Source organism: Rhipicephalus microplus, chromosome 5 (assembly GCF_043290135.1).
Source record: "Rhipicephalus microplus isolate Deutch F79 chromosome 5, USDA_Rmic, whole genome shotgun sequence".
In the NCBI taxonomy this organism is placed as follows: Eukaryota; Metazoa; Arthropoda; class Arachnida; order Ixodida; family Ixodidae; genus Rhipicephalus; species Rhipicephalus microplus.
Window position 1 is genome coordinate 145,949,525 of NC_134704.1, and position 13,504 is coordinate 145,963,028.

At 46.0% G+C, this 13,504-nt stretch overlaps 1 protein-coding gene across 1 annotated transcript; it reads right to left on the reverse strand.

Annotated features, from left to right (window-relative positions):
• Positions 1-5,660: 5,660 nt before the first annotated feature.
• LOC119173350 (iripin-8) lies at positions 5,661-6,973 on the reverse strand. Its single transcript, XM_037424208.2, has one exon. It carries the CDS (start codon positions 6,952-6,954, stop codon positions 5,755-5,757), a length of 1,200 nt encoding a protein of 399 aa, XP_037280105.2. The 5' UTR covers positions 6,955-6,973; the 3' UTR covers positions 5,661-5,754.
• Positions 6,974-13,504: the final 6,531 nt, after the last annotated feature.

The window sequence follows — 13,504 nt, forward strand, 5'->3', positions numbered from 1 at the left end:
AGAAATTATTCGTATAGCAACCAAACTTCATGTCACCTTAAGAATATCCAGCAGCCCGAAAAAGAGGACCCACTTTGGCAGGTACCTCAAAACATACCCACGGAAAGAACGTACACAGGACTAGCGCGAACTAACTGTCGCGGTTCAACACTTAAGCCGCGCTACTCAAACACAAATAAGGACGCACCAAACGAACGTGCAAGTATAGACAAGACGACGGCGAAATAATAACTGTAATATTTGTTATTTGTTTTAATGTAAGCAGCGTACACTTATCGCAAACATAACACTCTCAGCGAGCGAAGACCCTTTAGTGCTTTCTGGGTAACTTCAAAGCACACTTACGATGAAATTACAAGTGGCACAAACCACCTCATCACGAGATATGCGATCGTGCAGCAGTGGTCATGCCCCGAAGTTCCACACGGGCATCTAAACGCGTCAGAGAAGATGCACCCTTCGTGGCAACTCCCAAGTGGTGACAAAAACACGCTGAGGTTACCGAGCCCTTAGTAGTGTAAATGGTGTGTGCAATTAAGTGTACGTTAGTAAGTTGACATCCTTACATATTTTTTTGGGCCGAACCAATTTAGCTTCACGCTACTGAGCAGTGGGTCATAAGCTCAACGCAAAGGAACACAACTTTTTCTTCAATCTTTTTTGTTCTTGGCATTTGTTAGTGTTAACATACGACATCATATCCGTGACGAAAATACGTCACTGAATCCGGGGCTTAAACACTTTCATGTCAAGCAAGTAAGCGAGAAAAAAAAGAGAAAACTAAAGTCAAACAAACAAGTCCACCCAGCTCTTTAGAGAAATAGAAAAAGGCGCTATCCAGTTAGCTGCATTAGACACACGCTTTGCACTGCAAATATTTCTTTGACTTAGTAAACACCTCCTGGAATATTATAAGTTCAGCTTTTCAAAATATTTAGCATCGATAATAGCACTGTAAAACAGAACAGAAACTGTACGTATAAAAATAAGTAGGATATCGTTCAATTTTCGGTTTTGGCGTGTCTATACATTAGGTATATAAATCTCATGACACACACTGACTGCTTTTTTTACGTTTCAGTTGCGCTCATCATTGCACCAAACAGTGCCGGTGCCATTCCCCCTGGAGTAGTCGAAAATGCCGCTAATGCAATTTCACAGGCATTTGGAAGAAATGAGCGAAATGCTGAAGAGTGAAACATTTACCCGAGTTCTACTTTGAGGTGATCCCACGATGCATTATATGCAGCTTCTTTGAAATAAACTCAATGAAGCAGAGAATCAGCCTAGAATCAATAAACCATTAGAAAAAAGTGGAGGGTGGAATCCCCAGTGTAGAAGGGCGTTGCCTCTTCTATTTTCTCTTTCGTAGCCATTCTGTGTTTAGGCAAAACGTTTACTTATATAGTTGAAACAACAGTTGATATGGGTTTGTGCTAACGTTCACAGTGGTGACCCCAGCTAATGTCCTAAGACTTTTTCTCGCCGCAATATCTTGATGGCTAGAGTGCATTCAACACATTAGTATGCATGGCTTGAAGCATTGCATATACTATATTGAAACCACTGGGTTACAAACAACTCTTGCGTTCGAGCAGTTGAAGAAGAATATGGACAAGCGTGAGCGGTGCCGCAGAAAACACAGGCTACAGCTCGTGCTTCGCACAAAACGTATGATATGGCTGCAGCGCTGAGCGCTCCACTTCAGCAAAATGCAGAAACATCAGTGTGGCTCATAGGTGGCACTTTGGTCTTTATGAGATATAATTAGTGGACGTTTGTTAGGAAGCAGGCGTGAATATTTTTTTATGACTGACTGATTGCTTTACTTTTTAGATCATGCCTTCTCATTTGCGTTATCCTAATTTACCAGTGATGCTACTTGAGCTAGCCGCATGTTGTAAGCCGTATCACAACCCTTTTGAAAATTCTTTTCATTGCCGTGCGGATTATGAAACCTGGAAATATTTTGATGCTCGAAACTTTCACAACTGGAATAGGGAAAACATTCAGGTTCCACGATTCCGCTGGCAATGGTAAGTTTTGTAATTGTAAATTTTCAACTATAATCCCTCCTTTACTCCTGAAAATAAAAACTTGCCATATTTCGCCTCACTGCGATTGCATGCGCATTAGCATGGTTGAAAGTTGACCTGGTCAACCAGTACACCGTCCGCAGTCAAAGGACATGGTTTCGAGACTTAACAGCATGTATTCGAACACTTGTATCAAGTCTTTAAACACACCTTGATACGTTTATTGAGTGTGCTCATGTCTTTGTACACCACCTACAAAGAATAAACTGATACACAGCGACTGCTCATTAAAAGCAGAATGACAAATGCAACGTCATTCTATCAAAAGCTATATATTTACCATAGGAAACCAACAGAATCAATACATCTTTCCAAAACAATATAATACACAGTCTTTATACACTCCGTGCACAGCAGTGCAAATGTATGCGAGCGACTATTTTTAAGATCTGGTGAGTACTGTCGTTTATATGCTGAAAGTGCTATGTAATAATTTTTTATATAAACCTTCAACTACTCCGAGTGAAGGCCACATAATGTAATTGTACTCGTGTATGTATTGATGACTGTTGCATAGAAGCATGTATGTCGATGGGCACAAACCTCACATGCAATATAATTATTGGTGAGAAAGACTGTTTTCACAAACTGGCATGTAAAACGTTTGGCACTTATAGAAACATTCTATGAGACCAGATAGCGGAATAGCACTATCGCTGACACCCAAAAACATTCGGGAGAAACGTTCACAACTCCAAGCACATAGGTGCGAATAGAACACTACCCGACAAAGTCGGTGTTCCTCGATCAGTGCTGAAACCAAGACATCGCACAATTCACAGCGAAAAAACCACTCCAAGATGCTGGTCATCCATCGTAACACTCATCTGAGATAAAACTTACAATAATAACTGTTTCAAGCAACTGTTCGACGAGTATTCCTCAAGGAATCTAGTGTCTTTATAACCGGCGACAATTCTCTGTGGCAGCACTTACAAAGCGCGACACGGGCTGAGCTTATGTACACGTGTTTCTGTTTCAAGTAGTCCGGCCATGTGCGCCGGGTGTTTCAATTTCTATAAGAGCTGCGCATTCTGCGTGATTACATTCTCACAATGATGACATGTGAGCAACGTTTAACCTCCTTGCATGTGAGTTTGGAATTATCATCCGTGTGCAAGCGACGTGCGGTATATTAATGTATGAACGACATTTGTGGAAAGCCCCGCCGTGGTGGTCTAGTGGCTAAGGTACTCGGCTGCTGACCCGCAGGACGCGGGTTCGAATCCCGGCTGCGGCGGCTGCATTTCTGATGGAGGAGGAAATGTCGTAGGCCCGTGTGCTCAGATTTGGGTGCACGTTAAAGAACCCCAGGTGGTCAAAATTTTTGGAGCCCTCCACTACGGCGTCTCTCATAATCATATGGTGGTTTTGGGACGTTAAACCCCACAAATCAATCAATCATTTGTGGAAAGATATGTGTATGTATATCTTCTTTGCAAGAGAGGAATATCTTTAGTCATAAAAATCATGGAATTTGTATCTGCGGGGAAAGCATGCCTACATTAAACTTCTGTAATGGAAAAGAGTGGCGTATGCTTTTCAACCCAACATTATGGATTTCATAATAAAAATTCGTTGTTCAGATGACCTCACATGTAAAGGACACAGGCTTTGAGCAAGGAATAGCAATGAGATGTAATGTGTACTTTTAAAGTAATATAAAAGCGTACAGCAGCATGTGAAAACATGCTTTATTTGTGGTGGATATTATTGCACTTAGATTTTTGAAGCACGTGTCTACGCGCAAGCTATGCACGAGCCCACGTCAGCATATTACAGTTTACATAAATTACCCGAGTCTACAAAGTCATCTTCGTCTAGATTCATATCAGATATTCTTGTCCACGGGTGTAGCTGTCACAGTTGTCACTCTCGCTGTCGAAGTCTGTCCAGTAGAATTGAAGGCTGAGCGTGGTTTGCGTGAATGAGGCAATCCCGTCGCTAAAATCTTCTTCTATCACTCAGGGGCACATCTTGTTAGGGTGTGGGTCGTGTCCCTCGTAGTGGTGTCTTTTTGTTGGCGCAGCGCGCTTTGTGTTTCCAGCTGTGACATTCATTTGTCGGCGCTCGTCTTGTGTATCCTACTTTCGTGATTGCTTTCTGCTTCAGATGTCCACTGCAAGTTTAGAGCTGCTTGCCAGTCTTCGAGTGAAGTTGCAATTTGTTACTGCAGCATTTATTACAATGAACAATGAATGCTCAACTGCCTCTGCAAAAACACTTTCACTTTTGTGTTATACCGATTTTTTAAAAGAGGATCAACCACGTTTTCTTCCACTGCCTTTTAAAATGTGAACTTCTTGTCTTCAGCGAATAACGCTCGCTGAATATCTTGTCTTTTTCACCTGAAAACGAATCTGTTTCTAAGTACCAGGTTTGCGATATTAAAGAACTCGCACGAACTTGAGAGGGAATGCAGTGCCGCGACAAATCCGGCAATCAACTCAATGTCACGCTGAAACCACCGATAAAACTTGGCTCTCTCACCTATTACTGAGGGCATCGGTGGCCACATGGTCACCTAGCAGCTTCATGAGGGGGTCGTAAGACTTTCTTAATGGGAGGTCAGGGGTGGTAAGCAACTTGAGTATGATGTATGTCTTCACCCGTGTTAGGCTTCACGTACGCGAGGGCGTTGTTTTCCTCCGGTACTTTGTGGGAGGGGAGAAACGAATTTATTCGCTCGTCGTATGAAATGTAACCACTTGAGGAATCACGAAAAGGCTCTATGGAGCCATTCTTCTCGCCACTTGCATCTATGAATGCACCATTTATTGCGCCACTGGCTCTGCCTTCCATGTTCCGGTAGATCGCATTGTGGCGGTGACCTCCCAAGAGCTCCAAACAAGGTAGAATCTTCCTTTCGTGATGACAGCGTCGCTGCAGGTTCAAAGTAACTCGTCATCACCAGATGTTTCGTTCAAAACTGGAGACGAACGCAGAACAGTGGCAAGCGATTTACCGCTACATCAGGCCGCAAGAGCAACGGTAGAAAAAGAAGTGAAAAATGAGGGGGGAGGCAGACCAGACACGCCACCTATATACTGATCCCAGTCGGTTCACATGATTACTGGGTACCTTAGCTGACCGCTCTAATCAATAACACTTTGCACTATCACACAGATAATTTCGCATGGGTTCAGAGGGCCCTTGATTTGGAGCGAATGACGTGGAACAAAAAAAGTGATGTACATTCCTGGTAGTTATTACCTTCTGGCGTCACTGATGGTTGAAATATGTGGTCATGCAATGCTTACATCAAAAGGTCCCGCATGATTCCATCACATCTCCGCTTGGCGAAGATGTGGCGAGGGGCAGAAGCATGAAACATTTAGTAAAATAGTGTTTCGATAGAGCGAGAGCGTCGAACTGATTTAGCGCGTGTCGCTTACGTAGCGCCTCGCAAGCTATTTCTTAAGCAAGGAACACATTTGTATTACCGTTTGGATTTCCTGACTGTCGCCTTCGAGGGGCACTTGACAGACAGTGTCACGCATGCAAATGATGTTTTTATTTTGGCAGTGTTGAATGCTCCCCGAATTCATTAAACGAAGCGGTGGATGTAGTGGTTGTTTAAAAAATGCAGAATTTATTTCGAAGGCACCTTCCGCATTTAAATATGTGTTTGAAGTAAAATCATTTAATACATTCCAACTTAAAGACTGTGGACTTCTCCGACAAAAAGAATGCGGTTGTTATCCTTCTCCATGATATAGTACAAAAAAGGGTGGTCAACGGTGAACAAAATTGGGGGAGGCGGTTCGGGGAGAGGTGCGGTTGGCCTGACGAACAAGCCAGTGACGGCAGCTGCAACAGTTCCCTCCTCGTTAACCTCAATGGCTGCTTCGTGAACTGCATCGGAAATGTGGACGCGTTCACCATCGACGATTCTGCCGAAGTCGGCTGAGCGTTCGAACACCACGTGTAGCCCGAGTGCCTCCATTGCGGGCACCAAGTCGTAGCGCTGGCTCATCTCGAACTTAGGAAGCCTTAGTACAACGTTTTTGCTGTACATACTGTCACTGAGAGCTTCGATTACAGCGGCTGACAGACCGTTTCTGACCGCTTGAAGCCCAGTAAGGTTATCGGGCAGCAGGACCACCATTCCAAACTTGCCTCCATTGTAAGGAATTTCCACAGCGGACGCATTCAGGCCGTCGATTGTAGTGTGCGGGAGACGCGTTGCGAGGTACATCGCTGGCCTGCTCACCTCCGAGGTGCCCATGTTGAAGAAGGGTTGGTTCATGGTGTCGGCGGCATCGAACTTGGTCACCCAGGTGCCCTTGAAATAGACCGCATTGAGGATGAAGAGGACGATGTACAGCGGCTGACGTTCGTTCAAGATACCGGAAATTTTGCCACGAGTTTTCTCGCGCACCCAGGCATTCACTTCCGCTGCGGATCCGGAACTGGGGTCGGCAAAGTCGGCGGACATAAGCTCCGCTCCAAAGACATCACGTAGCTGCTTCAGGTAGCTTTTAAGTATGCAAAAGTCCTTCTGTATGAGGATGAGGTTGGCCTGGTCTAGCGTCACGTTCGGCGATTTCGCTAGTTGCAGCAAGTTCTTGTAGGTCGTGAGAACTCTGGCCCGGTCTATGAGGCCGACTGTGGTGTGGCCAAGCACCCATCCAAGCTCAGCCTCCGAGCTTCCTCTGGCACCGGCATAGGCCATACCGAACGCAGAAGCGATGCTAGTCGGAGAAAATACGATGTTCGACGAAGGATTTTGAAGAGCAAGCTGCTTGAGCAGCCTGACGGCGAATTGGTTGTGGGCTCTGGCGAGTAGCTTGTCGTCGTCAGGCTCGTCACCAACCGCGAATAGCAGCAGTGCAAAAAAGACAAACTTAGCAAGCATTGTGCCTATCCTTCGCCTGTGTAGGTCCAAATGTCTTGTAGACAAGGTGGCTTTTTTATATATCAGCGTTCGGTGATTTCTATCTTTAGTGGCTGACTCGTCATTGTCGCAAGACGCAATACCCATTTTAACTTGTCTTGCAGTTCTTGGTGATATGAAAACAGCGTAAGCTTTATCTTCACGAACACGTTCCATATATTTGATTCTAATGATGAAAACGCTGCACCGATATATTCGTAAACTGGCGCATTGCAACAAAGCAGTGTTTTTGAGTTGTTATGCTGGGCTAGAGGACACAGCCTGGTGCCACCTACGTCACGATTTCACTCATAGGAACTGAGCATTTTTTGCGCTTTTGCCAACACGCGATTTTGATGTGTGAACCATGCCTGCGTCCGGGTAAGTAAACCACGACTCGATGCCACCAGACACCGACTTGTAGCATGGAACAATCGTCACCTAGCACCGGTGGATGCGACGCCATAGAGGACAATGCAAGTCACGTCGCGAAAGCTAAACAGCTATTGAACGCCATAATTGATACTTTACACCATGAGAATTTCAGGTGAACCAGTAAGTTTGCATTGATGAAAGACATGTGTCGCTGAGTAGATATTCGCACCGCGCGTGCAGTACGATTGCTCAATTGTCAACGAATATGCGGCATCTTTGGGCGGAATGAATCAGCACATGTAATTAGAAGTGCTCGTAAATTCTACAAAACAAAGGGATAATTCCCTCTCGACTGCTCGTTTTTGTTGTGTTCCAATCTTATTGACGCCGATTCATCACCGTTTCATTTTCTGTTACGACTGGTAAACTTACTTCTCACCTTAACTCATAGTTTCGGCAGGATCCCGACAGGCAGGCAAAGAACTTTATTTGATCTAAAGATGACACTCACTCACCTTTTGGGAGCGACATCGGTGGGCCGCACCCACGACGTGACCGGGAGATGCATCTCCTCGGCCGTGTGATGGGCTATCTGGATAGTCCGTAGCTGGTCTTCCATCTCGTTACTTATGAGAAGAGATCGCCAGTCCTCCGTTGAGGGAGACCTGGAGCTCTCGCGCAGGCCAGGACACTACCACAGCATGTGTTTTAAAGTGCAATGCGGGTTACCACAGCGAGGGCAGCCTGGATCTATACCGTCCATATATTTTGGGCACTTCAGGGGAGAAATGTATGCCTCAGTCACGTTGACGTTGACGTATCACGTTGACGTAACGTAATAGACTGAGCTCTGTTTAAAGTCGAATGCGGGAGGGGGAGCCTACGTCGTTCCAATTGATAGTACTTAAAAATTTATTGAAAAATTAGGGGTGGAACTCGGTGACGTTAAAGCATGTCCTCTGTCTCCGAGTGGTTTATCCCGGCGAAGAATGTAAGACCTCGCGCCCGGGAGTGCCCCAACGCGGTTCCATGGACGTGTTGGCCAACATGTACCGGGAAGCAGATAATGTGTTTTTGTCTGTAAAACTAGCAGCAGAGAGAACTCGAGCAGCTTCATGGCATACCGAACCCGTTTTGAAAGCTCAGGCAGTTGCTCGCGAGTCTGTGTAGATAGCTGTGCGTTTGGTGGTAGCGAGAGCTAGTGCTACCGCAACCTGTTCAGCGCTATCACGTTCGCGAGTAACAAGTTAAGTGACGGCAAATGGCCGCCTTTAAGTGCGGTGACAACGAAAAAATGTGACTGAGTTTTCGTATTGCGCTGCATCTACGAAGGCCACGTGATCCTCCATAGCAGCGGCAGTACTGAGTAGGGCTAGCACCCGTGCCTGCCTTCTCGTCACATTATGCGTGGCGTGCATGTTTCGGGGTATCGGGGATACTGTGAATTTAGCGCGTAACTCTTTCGGGAGCTGGCACAGCCATTGATGGGTAACCGGAAAATTGAACCCAAGATGTGCCGGTAATCGTCACACAGCCTTGGACGAAAATAGTCTTACAAGCTGGGTAAATTTCTGTGCTTCAGCAATTCAGCTGAAGGTGTTATGTATACCTAGCTCATTGAGCTTTACCGTGTGAGTGTTTCCTGGTAACCAGAGGGCCTGCTCAACACAACGACGAATGATTACGTCCAGACGGTTCTCGTCCCTTTTCTGCCACAGGTAGGCGAGGGCTACGTAGTTGATGTGACTCATAATAAATGCATGAAAAATTTTCGAAATTTTCCTGAGACAGTTCACCCCGTTTGTTGGCCACACTTTTGATGAGTTTTGCCATTGCTTCAGTTTTTTTCGAGATACGTGCGTTACTGGCTTTGGCTTCTGTTATCATGCCCAAAATTTCTACCTGTCCTACCGTTGGCATGGGCGAGCCATCTGCCGTATGAAAGTTGATTACTGAGTAAAGGTCTTTCTGTGTCTTGTATTTGAGGTGATAAAATAATAACTCCAATTTTTCCGCCGATAGGGAGAGACCACCCTTCCGTAGAAACGCTTGCACCGTGCTAACTGCATCTTGCAGTCTTTTTTTTACGTTCCTGTCATTGGCCCCCGTTCATCAGATTGTAATGTCATCGGCATAGAAGGCATGGCTGATGCCGGTTGTTTGTGAAAGTTGCCGCAAATGTGTGTGCATGAATAGATTAAATAGGAGCGGAGAGATTACAGCTCTTGAGGTGTGCCTCTCGACCTTAGGTTGAATTGCTGTGAGCACATTAGGCTTAGCTTGAAGGTACATTTTTATTAGCGAATAAATGAGCTAACATAGTTATAAAAGCGTGTTCCTAATTCGGCCTCTTTAATAGAGGCAACAATGTGTGAGTACTTTACTCTGTTGAAGGCTTTGGCTCCGTCGTGTTGGTCTAATGGCTAAGGTACTCGGCTGCGGACCCGCAGGTCACGGGATCAAATCCGGGCTGTGGCGGCTGCATTTCCAATGGAGGCGGAAATGCTGTAGGGCATCTTGCTCAGATTTCAGTGCGGGTTAAGGAACTCCAGGTGGTCAAAATTTCTGGAGCCCTCCACTGCGGCGTTTGTAATAATCATATCGTGGTTTCGGGAAGTTAAACCACACACATCAATCATATCAATCGGTCGAACGCTTTCTCAAGATCGAGTGCTAAGATGGCTCTCGTATCTCAGGTGACTTTGTCCAAAAGCTCGTATTTTAGCATTACCAAGACATCCTGTGTGGACATAGATGGAGGGAAACCGATTTGGTTGAATAGTAGTACTTGTCGCTCCTCAACAAATTTGGTGACTCGTTTGAGGATGACATGCTCAGCAACTTTACCCACAAAGGACGTGTGCGTGGTTAGGCAAAGTGAGCTTATTGCTAAGGGTTTGCCCGGCTTGGGGATTAGTATGACAGACGCGTCCCGCCACTCGGGGGGGGGGGGGGAGGTTTAAGAAGTTTGTTCTGTATGCTGTCGGGGCCCGGGGCCGAACGGCAATATAGGTAAGTAAGAACTGCCTGTTATCTCAGAGCACGTGCAGTGGCCCCCGAGAGGATCCTCCTTCACCGCGTCCGGGGCGGCCGGGTATTCGACGGCTGAGCTAGGGTCGATGCCCAAGTAACTTGCTGCTAACTCTTCAACGATATGAGTGTCTGTGCTACCCGAGGACTAGAGTTTTTCTATCAGTCTGTCTATAGCGAGTTCTTGAGACGGATTGGATGGCTTGTCACCAAGTAGGCGTTTCAACAAGTTCCATTTGGCCCCGTTTCTCATTTGACCTTCCACGGAGTTGCACACTTCGTCCCCCTGCTGACGCTCAGGAGTGCGGCAGTGGTCCTCGATTTTCCGGTTGAGATCAGCTAACTTTTTGTGAATATTACGGTTGAGCTTTCTTGTGCACCATCTCACGTGAAGTGCATTTTTAGCCTCGAGAATGTGAGCGAGGGGGCTGTTTATACGCTCGTACTCTCTATCTGTCGCAATGTCCTCAGTAGACTTAGAAACATCTTTTTTAAGTGGAGTGAGGAGTTATTCTAGTGTGTCATAAAAGGTATCGTCTTTTTTTCTTAGTTCTCGAAAGTGGCCCCAGCCCTTAATGCGAAAAGTTCTGATTTTGTTCATGGACACATTGATTACTGTGGCAGGGTATCGATATTAGTTTCGAGCGCATTAAATGAGACCATAAACGTTACAAATTCTTAGTTTTCTGATGACTTCATCGAGTAATATTCAGACGCAGGTGCTCTTCTTTTCGCTTACAGCTGGCCGTTGGCGTGATTATGGTGACCCAATCCGCGTTACAATATGATGAATCCAAGAAAAACTTTGAGAAACACATGATTAAATGGTGTATCATCCTAAAACATCATTATTATCCCAATACCAAACTTCGGACTTGAGTCATCTGGTTTTTCTAACTCGCAAGTATGGGGTGAATCTGCACACACGAGCAACAAGCGCTTTTGGTTGCAGCAAATGTAATGTGTTCGAGTCTTAAAAACTGATATTTTTGTATCGTTTCAAGGGCGTATTCGGTGCCTAATGCATTGGTGCCGAAAAAGTTAGACTGTCCTTGCGCGTACCTTCACTACTATCACGGTATCCTGAATGTGTAAAAAGTTATTACCATCAAAATGTTGCCGGGTACAGTTGTTTTACAATGCATTGTGTTAGTGGCGAAACGCACGTTGAAAACTTAGCACGCAACATCCTCAAGCGGAGTGCGCCGTCGTCCCCGTGTAGAAGCAGCTGTATTCTACTCGCGGTGGCTGCTTACATCGTAATAAGAGAAAGCGAGTGAGAGCGTCTAGACTGGCCGTGGTTCGGGCTACCTAGATGGCGAACGGCTAGACAATAGTGTTAAAACAAACTGTTGTATTCACAATTGGTCCCCAGGAAGTGGGTGCATTCGAAAAGCACATCGATGAGAGCGGGATCTTTTGCGTGAACGGGAGCTAATCGGAGGAGATATGTTTAACATGGAAGCCCTTAGAGGGCTCGTGCACTTCTTGTAGGATATTAATAAAGTTTATTCAATCCAGCACCTTTTAGATGAAGTCGCACGCCAGCTTTTCTTAGTGTTGTACAACTGGCACTCTGAAGTAACAGCGGTCCACTTCAGATAGAGTGACAGTCTGTACATCCACATAACTCACCTGTTCCTATGCTAACCATGGGGTTGACCCTCCGGCGGGCGCCATCTCGAATTGTACAGCACGCCCCTTGTAGTTCGTGGGCATAGCGCATAACAATACCCACTGAAGTAACGTTGCGGACACAAGACAGGACCACAAGAAAAACGGAGTTTATTTTAAAAACAAACGATCGTCGTCTTCCTCAGTCCACAAAAAGCTGAGAGCACGCGCCGTGCAGACGCGCCCAGCCGCACTTCCGCAATTAGTGCGATACAGCACTTACTTCCCCTGAAGTGTCTCGTGAGATACTGCACTTCCTTCTAAAGCCTGTCCGGAACTCTTCTTTTGCAATTTGAATGTCTGGGTATGAACGGGTGTTCCCCAGCGCTTGCAGGCTAGTTTGTACCCACCCCTTTGTTTGTTCGCAGAGTTCCCCCATGGGTAGTTGATGTGGCAGCGAACTTTCAGCGCCGATGTTTGTTTCACTCTTCATTGAATGAATGATGGAGGGTTCTTGCTGCGCTTCTCAAAGTCGGACTTTGTCAATATGTCGTCCCTGTTCCCCTCCTTTCCCATCAACGGTCAGCAACAGACCCCCACTGGCAGCCGTCACAGTACGAGGCAGCCATCTCTGTCCACTTCAGTTATACTGACGTGACCAAACTTGTCTTCAGGGAATAAAGAACCGCGAAGGTGGTGCCGTGGCCTTGACCGTCTCTTTTGTGTCCTCTCGCTCTGGGAAATCAGCATTTAGTCTGGTTCTTAGTTGGGCACCTAGCAACATCTCTGCGGGCGATGTGCCGTCCTTTATCGGCATTACCCTGTAGCGACGCAAGAATTAAGCAAGCGACACTTCAGTGACCCCACATTGTTCTTCTTTAGTGCATCCTTGACAGTGCGCACTGCTAGTTCTGGCACGCCATTCGATTGCGGAAAATGAGGAGCAGTTTCACATGGTAGATATGGTTATCCCCAAAAAATGTCTATGTCATCGTACTAGTGAAATGGGGGCGATTATAGGACTGAACAGTGTGAGGCAGACCGAAATGAATGATAACTGTCCGAAGGACTTCCACTGTGGTATCAGCCTTCGTTGTTCTGAGTGGGACTGTCTCTAACCATTTCGTACTTGTGTACACCAGCACAAAAGATTTGTGACCTTCCATCGGACCAGAAAAGTCGACATGTAGCCGAGACCAGCGCTTGTCAGTTTCAGGCCGACTTGAGGGAGCCTGAGCCGCAGGTAGTGGCAGACACTGCAGACAGTGTGGACAACTTTTAAATACGAAGCCTTTCTTAGCGAACTTCGGCGACTTTGAGTCCGTCCATCCGTCCGTCCGTCCGTCCATCCATCCATCCATCCATCCATCCATCCATCCATCCATCCATTCATCCATCCATCCATCCATCCATCCATCCATCCATCTATCTATCTATCTATCTATCTATCTATCTATCTATCTATCTATCTATCTATCTATCTATCTATCTATCTATCTATCTATCTATCTAT

Coding starts and splice junctions, on each gene's coding strand:
- LOC119173350 (XM_037424208.2), bottom strand. CDS start 6,954: ATGCTTGCTAAGTTTGTCTTTTTTGCACTGCTGCTATTCGCGGTTGGT.